This window comes from Sinocyclocheilus anshuiensis, unplaced genomic scaffold (assembly GCF_001515605.1).
Source record: "Sinocyclocheilus anshuiensis isolate Anshui unplaced genomic scaffold, SAMN03320099.WGS_v1.1 scaffold419, whole genome shotgun sequence".
NCBI lineage: Eukaryota > Metazoa > Chordata > Actinopteri > Cypriniformes > Cyprinidae > Sinocyclocheilus > Sinocyclocheilus anshuiensis.
In genome coordinates this window covers 769,172-777,596 of record NW_015548228.1, presented here as the reverse complement: position 1 = coordinate 777,596, position 8,425 = coordinate 769,172, and the positions used below count along the sequence as shown (strand labels likewise).

At 38.5% G+C, this 8,425-nt stretch overlaps 1 protein-coding gene across 4 annotated transcripts in view; it reads right to left on the bottom strand.

Moving 5' to 3' along the window:
* The window catches only part of LOC107654509 (multidrug resistance-associated protein 1-like), a 21,608-nt gene continuing 13,183 nt past the window's right edge, over positions 1-8,425 (bottom strand). For 2 of the 4 annotated variants that reach the window (XM_016441595.1, XM_016441597.1), the window contains 12 exons: positions 6,481-6,532; positions 5,869-6,010; positions 5,569-5,776; positions 3,925-4,235; positions 3,566-3,765; positions 3,300-3,426; positions 3,121-3,222; positions 2,279-2,425; positions 2,002-2,160; positions 1,708-1,874; positions 1,428-1,622; positions 1-1,259 (listed from right to left, as the gene is read on the bottom strand). In XM_016441595.1, coding sequence (XP_016297081.1) covers positions 1,151-1,259; positions 1,428-1,622; positions 1,708-1,874; positions 2,002-2,160; positions 2,279-2,425; positions 3,121-3,222; positions 3,300-3,426; positions 3,566-3,765; positions 3,925-4,235; positions 5,569-5,776; positions 5,869-6,010; positions 6,481-6,532 — 1,919 coding nt within the window. In that variant the 3' untranslated portion in view covers positions 1-1,150. The remainder of the gene's footprint in view (positions 1,260-1,427; positions 1,623-1,707; positions 1,875-2,001; positions 2,161-2,278; positions 2,426-3,120; positions 3,223-3,299; positions 3,427-3,565; positions 3,766-3,924; positions 4,236-5,568; positions 5,777-5,868; positions 6,011-6,480; positions 6,533-8,425) is intronic. The other 2 variants (XM_016441596.1, XM_016441598.1) reach the window with 1 other exon arrangement.

Genomic DNA, 8,425 nt, shown 5'->3' with positions numbered 1-8,425 from the left:
AAACTGATTGGCCTTTAAAAAACTCAGAAGGCTTAAATGATCTAGAGTGGAGGTACTGATGAATGAAACAACGTGGCGCACTCAAGCGTACATTCAACAGATATATGGTATACAGCACAGAGTGAAGCACACAGCTCAGTAGGTACAGCCATCTCCAAGACAACCTGCCCTTAAAGAACTACTACGATTTAGGTATCTGACCTTAAAGTGGCAAAGGATTATTCCTACTTGTTTTTAAAACATCACTCCCAACAAACCTGAAAAATAAACCCTAGTTTGAGGTTTTTATAAAGAACAATAAGTGCATTCATAATTGTTTGGTGAAATTATCAATGAGAAATAATTGTAAACAAAGATCATTAATCAAACACACCAACTAAATATATTACCAATGAAAACAGAAGGTCAGTGTAGACTCTTCTGCATGATACTGGTAAGATGAGGCTTACGTCGCCATTAGTGGGAGATACCCAGTAATAAATATGTTATATGATGAAATAATTTGATATAAAGAAAATAAATATTGTAACAGATTTTCTCAAACTATAAATAAAGATTAAATGAGAGAAAACAATGGCTATCTGGAGATGAAACTAGAGTTTTCAAATGTGTCGCTTCTTTGATAATGGGAATAGCTTCAAATATTAACTTTGGCTTGGGATGAAGTACCTCCTGCTCATGGAGGGATTTCCCAGCAGCTGTTTGGTCACTGCATCAATGGTACACTGCACAGAGAAACTTTGTTCTTTACGCTTTCTAGTGAAACAAATGTTGCAAATATAATTGTTTTCATTACTAACAATCAACCACTAGCAGCAAAGTGTGGCTTAGTGGTAAACTGAGAAGTCTTCCCAATGAAAACGGACAACAAAAACAGCCATGAATAAATCAAACTAGTTTCAAACCTCCCAAATGTTGGCATCAAACAACCTTTAAAGCAGCATTTGCAGTGAAACCTTTAAAATGTGACTGAAAACGGAGGGCTACAGTAGCTGAGGATGGAGTGGTGTCATGTTCACACTGTGTGTGTGAGCTCCAGGCCCACATAAGAAGTACCTTCAGAGTCCATGTCTCGCAAGGTCCACTCTCCAAGGGCTCTAGTCAGTGATATGTCCTGGATGAACAGAGGGCTCTTCAGCCCCTCTACTTTTCAGACCAAACCTGAGTCTTTGGCCATCTTGTAGAAAATTCCCTTCTTGGCAGTTAAATTGGACGGAGAATCAAATTCTGCCATCTGGCCTTTATCGAGAACCAGCACCCTTTTAAGAAAACAATGAGGGAACATTTTTAAAGTATTATTATATAACAATTATAATATAGTGTGAGGATAGTCTTTCAATTTTATTATTATTTATATAATTTTTTTTATTATTATTTCATATTTCGCTATTTGATGAAGTTTCGTTATTTAAAAAAAAAAGGTTTACCTAGTGTAGTCCATGATGGTGTTGAGACGGTGGGCGATGGTTAGAACGGTGCAGTCCTCAAACTGAGTTCTGATTGTGGATTGTATTAAATTGTCCGTCTGCAGGTCTACAGCAGCAGTGGCTTCATCCAAAACCAGAATCTTGGTCTTCCTCAGGAGAGCTCGGGCCAGGCAAACCAGCTGCCGCTGACCCAAACTGAAACCCAGAATATCCAGTCAGAAACAGTCATATCAGATGTTTATGAAATGATGAGTAAACATTGCTGAGAAGGGGTTTGTACCTGAGATTCTCTCCTCCCTCTGAACACTCATGGTTGAGTTTGTCAGGCAGGCCAGACACAAAGTTCTTGAGATGTGCGAGTTCCAGAGCTCTCCAGACCTCCTCATCAGTGTAGCCATCAAAGGGGTCCAGATTCATACGCAAGGAACCAGAGAACAGCACTGGATCCTGAGACAGAGGAAAAGGAGTTCAATTTTCATTGGCAAGTTAACTAAATCATTCTGAAAGCAATTCAACAGATTGAAAAAGATTGAGTGACTTTAAATTAATGTTTAGGTGTATTTAAGTGCGGTACCTGAGGAATGATTGTGATTCTGGACCGTAGCTCATGCAGGCCCAGCTCAGCGATGTTGACTGCATCTACACAAATCTCCCCCTGAGCTGCCTCGATGATGCGGAAGAACCCTAATGTCAATGAGGACTTTCCTGCTCCTGTCCTACCCACAATTCCCACCTAAGAAAAACACACAAATACATACATGATTAACGTTGCATGTTTATAAGGGAAAAAAATGTTTATTGATGAAGTCAAAGCTTGAGCAGATTCTGAATATTGCAATGGCTCCAGGCACCTTTTCTCCTCCCTCAATGTTGACCGAGATATCAGAAATAGCCAGCTCTAAGTCCTCTCTGTATCTCAAGCCAAAGTTGCGGATTTCAATATGACCAGTGGTCGGCCAGCCAGCAGGCAGAGTTGAGTGCTCCAACCTCCATTCAGCCTGTAAACAGAGACATTAATGCAGCATAGACCAACCACATCTCAACAATCCATCTTTAACACTGAAACCAGAAATACATGAAGTTAACTTGAAACACTTTTGGGACATTGATATGTCCTGCAGTGTGACATGCTGTAGTTCATCTAATACTATTTGAATTAGCTGACTGTTTATTACACTACCGTTTAGAAGTCTGGGGCTGGTAGGATGTTTGAAATGTTTTTGGAAAAAAAGCTCTTATGCTCAACCAGACTGCATTTATTTGACCACAAATACAGTGAAAACAGCAATTTTGTGAAATATTTGTAACAATTTCAAATAACTTTTCTGTTGTGAAGAAAAAAAGTTTATTAGAAATAGTAAAAATAAAAAAAAACTTGACCAGTGGTCAGCATACCAAATGGAAAAAAGATCAGTTACAAGATTACATTTCATAAATTAATACAAATTGTAGCCTAAAATCCTGATGTTGGCAAAGAAAAAGTCCATGGAGACATCAAATAAATTACCCAAAGCTCCGGAAACTAGTGCCACATTTTGTGGACATATACTATCCCCCACCCCTCCATGTGTGCTAAATATCATCATCTCTCTAGTACAGTGTGAGATAAGGGAGGAAACAGGGCTAATCACAGATTGGACTCTACACAAGAACAGAATGAACACACACACAAACTGCCTGCTGGTGCACTGACCTCTTTCTCTGTGTCTCCATATTCCTTCACCCTCTCCACTGCCACTATGTTAGTCTCCAGCTCAGAGGACATCCGCACCAGCCAGTTCAAAGATGTTGTGACCTGTGAGAAATACGGAACTAGTAAGGATTCGGATGTACATTTGGTCTGTATCTCATCATTTTAGAAGTTAGACTGACCTGCAGCGCATAAGAGATGGACAGTCCCATGATACCTGGACTCAGACTGTCCCTGGCCATCACTGCAAAAAGCGCTGCAAATGCCACAATACAGTTGCCCACAAACTCTAACCTCACTGCCAGCCATCTGCAGAGGCACAAAGACACACACAAATCATCAGCTTTCCAAAAAACAAGACACTACTATATCAGACTTAATGACACCTAATAGACCTAAACCAGGAAAAAAAAAGTAAAAAACCTGGTGATCTTCTGCGAATTCTCACCGGTTGGCTACAATGCTGGGGAAATAAGCTTTTTGGTTGTGGTCCACTCTTCCGTCACTCTCTCTGATGAAGCGTTGCTGCTCTCCAAATGCTCTGATCACACTGGTGCCCAGCAGCGTCTCGTTGAAGTGCGTGTAGACAGGAGAGCGGCTCACAGACTCCAGTCGTTTCAGTTGCCGAGAGGACGCCACGTAGAAACGCTAATAGAGACAAAAAGGCAAATGTCAGAGAGGCAACCACCATGACTACACTTACACTGAAGTTTTAGATCTTGAACCATTTCTATCTAAATGTTTTTTAGCCTAAAGAATTACTAGCCTTTCCTTTCAAGCAGCTGCATGGTAAAATAACTGACTGACCTGTACAAAGAAGTAAAGCAGGCCCAGCGGAGGGATGATGATGGCCACCAGCGGTGTGGCGATGAGGATGACAGCACATGAACCCAGCACATTAAACATGGAGCCCATGAACATTTTTATGATGCTAGGGATGACCGAGTCAATGGTGTCCGTCTCTTTGGCAAAGCGGTTGACCAGGTTGCCACTGGGTGTGCGTTCGAAGAAAGACATGGGCGATCTCAGGACATTGTAGAGCATCGTCTGGTGCAGGTAGCGGGAGGCTAAGATCCCACCAACAGACACCGCCACAGAATAGCAGAACACTGCAATGCCTGTCAGAGAGAAAATGAAAAAGAAAAAAGAAAAAGAGAAATCTGGCTTTTCAGAATAAAACTGGTTACTGGACAAATATGCTAAAATATTAATAAATTAAAAAATAAATAAATACATAAAAATAACTACATGTAGGTATATTAAATCCTCCCGGAGCTGCTTCCGTGTACAACAGTGAGCGCAAGCTAGATTAAATTGATTATTACGTTTTAAATATGGATATTTTTCTTACAAAAATGCATTGATTCACTACAGAAGGCCTTTGTTCACCCCCCAGAGCCGTGTGAGACGCTTTTTTTTTATGGATGGGCGCATTTTAATTAAGTGCTTTTGGACTGATGCATGCAACACCCGCTGAGTGCCATGAAACAGCTTGAAAGATCAAAGACAATTTTTAATATAACTCCGACTGGATTTGTCTGAAAGAAGAAAGTCATATACACCTAGGATGACTTGAGGGTGAGTAATTTATGGGCTCATTTTCATTTTTGGGTGAACTAACCTTTTAATGACAAAAAAAATAATATAGAAGGATGCCGAGTTGCATAAAAATACATTACATTAAAACATATTCTTAAGGGGCAATTTAACATTTATTTTAAATAAAAACACTCCACACACAATTTTGACATTAAACAATACTCAATATTTTACCTTAAAAATTTAAAAATATTATGAAAATGCCATCATGATTAATCGCAGCTATATATCACCTATGAAACTGAGATGGTATTTAAAATGTATATATATATTTTAGTGAATTTTGGAAGGTATTCCAAAAAGGTATTCCAATGATGTAATATTGTATTTAGAAAAAGAAAAACGTTGGCACACCAAGAAACATTTTTTATTACAAGTTCTAACACAACAGTGACCATATGCCTTGAAACTTCACTGTTAGTTTATGGAGCTTTGGTGTACCAACTTTTTCCTTTTTGTGATTTTGCAGTTGCTCACTCTCACTGAGATTTCTGCCTGCTGGATGTGTGCACTTATAATTTCTGCCAAACTGTTGATTCCAATCGAAATATTTACTGTTAACTGAAATATTCATGTTAAACTGCAGCGCCCAAAACACAAGCCCTGTTAAGGCAATGCATTTCTTTTACAGAATTGTACAATTCAATAAGGTTTTTGATTTCAAAGACTTTTTGTACAATACATAACTTTGGAATATGCATTTATCCATGTAACTACAAGCTAATCTAAAATCTTGGTTGAGGAGGCTATGTAACCTTGAATACAAGTTTTCGTATTAAAAGCAAGTTTTCAGGAATTTAAAATGTAAATATATGCAACAACACACAACAACATGAATGTCCCTTAAATCACCTTGTGTGAGTCCGAGGGCTCCATACACCCCTAAACGCATCTCTCTGTTGGGCTGTGTGTTGTTGATAACAGGGTCATCTGTCCAGAGACTGAGCCAGTAGTTTGAGCCCAGAGAGGACAGATGATGACAGAAGAACAGAAAGAAACTGAAGATGGACAGGGGCAAGCCGATAGCCTTCGTGTACTCCCAAAACACAGACAGCTTCACCTGCACAACACACAACATTCACTAAATCTCAAAATCAGATGGAAATAGGAACCGTGATCTCGCATCCTAACATAGAGATGGCTGACTCATACCCTGCCAGTGTTGGCCTTGTCAGCCTCAGTCAGTCGGGCAGCTTCTGTGGATTTGGCCTTCTTTGCGGCCGCAACATCACTGGGTTCAGTTTTCTCTGGGGTTTTACCTGTGCCTGCTGCATTAAGAGAGATCTGACTCTGCCTACAGGACACAGAGATAGAGCAGGCTAGCAAATAATGTCAAAAACTTATTAGTCCATGACTTAAATGTTAAATGGTTGTTACATATAAGACAGGGTCTTTATCAACCATAACACAAGTCATTTTTAGTATCTAGCACAAATTAGTGAATGATGCAATAAGTTTACATGGTTTTGTTCTTGTTTTTTATCTGTCAAACTGATGGATGGCATTTGGATTGACTGATTCAATGACTCGTGATTTGGTCACTATGTTTCTCAAGCTCACAAATGAAATTATCAGTGAATAACCAATTAAATTTCCACCTGTTTCTCATACAGATCTATCATGAGACTTCAGAAGACGTATACAGAAAGCAATGCACAAATTAGGAAAGACAAAAATGTCTCGCCACTACTGATTCATCATGTTGCAACATGTCTAGTCACAGTGTTTATTCATGAATCAGAAAAGGTATTAGGTATCTCTTACCCCAACACAGCAGCAGGGCCCCCATTCTCAAGTCCTTTCCGTGGGACTGCTTCTTTGGATGAGAAAATATATTCTACATCAGACCGAATTACACACACCTTCCTGCATGCTTCATGTTTTTCCATGTCCATACTTATATCAATGACTTCTTAAACTATTCTGTTACAGAAGACAAGCTTTCTCATTATTATCTATAAATCATGTCATTCAAAAGCGCCTATGCAACACTATCTTTTTGCAACAAATTTTGTAATCAAGCAGCAACTAAAACACCAGGCCGCACATGTCTATATTTAATGTGGCAATAAAAGGCAATCATAATTTGCTTCTAAGCAACCACACCTCTCAGGCCAGCTGAAATGAAAGATAGTCTATCAAAACTGTAGACACTAAATCAATGTTTTAGGCTCAGAGGTGAAGGTTAGAAGAATCACCAGCAGGCTGCTCAGCACCTCGGACACATGAGGAACTGACACAGTGACAAGACCGGTGAACGTTAAAGGGGTCATATGATGTTGCTAAAAAGAACATTATTTTACTTCACAGAGCCGTAGTTCACTGAGAAGCTACGCAAACAGCTGTCATTATTGCGAACGATTTCTTAGATTTCATAATTGTATGATTATATAGTCTGTGATTTTTTTTGTGTAGCTTGTCAGAGAATTACGGCTCTTTGTATTAAATGCTGCTCTATCTGAAAGCAGATGATGGAGATTTACTACTAATCACAGAACCGGCTTTACTGGCAAGATCGCGTTAAATATCGCATGCGATTAATCGTGCAGCCCTAATTTCAAATAAATGTTATTCTTTTGAACTTTCTATTCAAAGAATACTAAAAAAAAAAAAAAATTATTCACTTGAGCACCTAATCAGCATATTAGAATGATTTCTGAAGGATCATGTGAATTCAGCTTTGCCGTCGCAGAAATAAATTACATTTTAAAATAGAAAAAAATAGTTATTTTAAATTGTAGTAATTTTTCCACAATATTACAGTTCTTATTTTGGTAACACTTTACTTAAAGCCTTTATGTACTGTATAATGCATTATAAAGGGTTAGTGAATGGTATAATACATTATAATTATTCATCTTGTCGTAAATAATTACAACCGAATTTAAAATGCATAGTGTAACAATTAATTGATAAGTGTTATAATGTATTAACTGTGGTTACAATTATTTATGAGATTGCAGAAAGCATTATAAGGTTCTCTACAAGGCATAATTAAATGTATTATAACTTCTTTTATAATGCATTATGCATGAAGACTTTGTTTTTTTTATTCATTTGTTTTGATCAAATAAATGCAGTCTTGGTGTGAATAAGAGACTTTAAACAGTAGTGTATTTTCTCAAAAAGAGTCATACATTAATTATGTAGTAAAACTCACATCATTGCATGTGTCACGGTGCACACACACGAGGAACGAGGAGACGCTGGAGAATACTTTACCAAGACTTTATTTACAGGAACCAAGCCGGGGACTCGGGAGGCCATGGCGGATCAGGTAGTTTTGGAGGCCATGGCGCTTCTTTATGCACCAAGAGCTTGTAACACTCCAAAGAGAAAGGAAAAATTGAAATCGCATTATATGACCCCTTTAAAGGTTGAAGCCATTCACAGTGCTCCATTCTAACAAAAATTATGAATGTAGATGTCCTGCACAGACTACAAAGACATTTCGCTGGATATCTTAAACGAAATTATCTTATTTATAAATATCATGTTTAAATATCATTTCTATTTCAAATAGGGCTGCACGATTAATCGCATGCGATATTTAACGCGCATCTTATCAGTAAAGCCGGTTCTGTAATCAGCGGTAAATCTCCATCACCTGCGGGCTTTCACATTGAGCAGCATTAACTACACAGAGCCGTTGTTCACTGATGAGCAGCGCAAAAAATCGCGCGAATATGAACGTGGTTTAGCGCAGCTC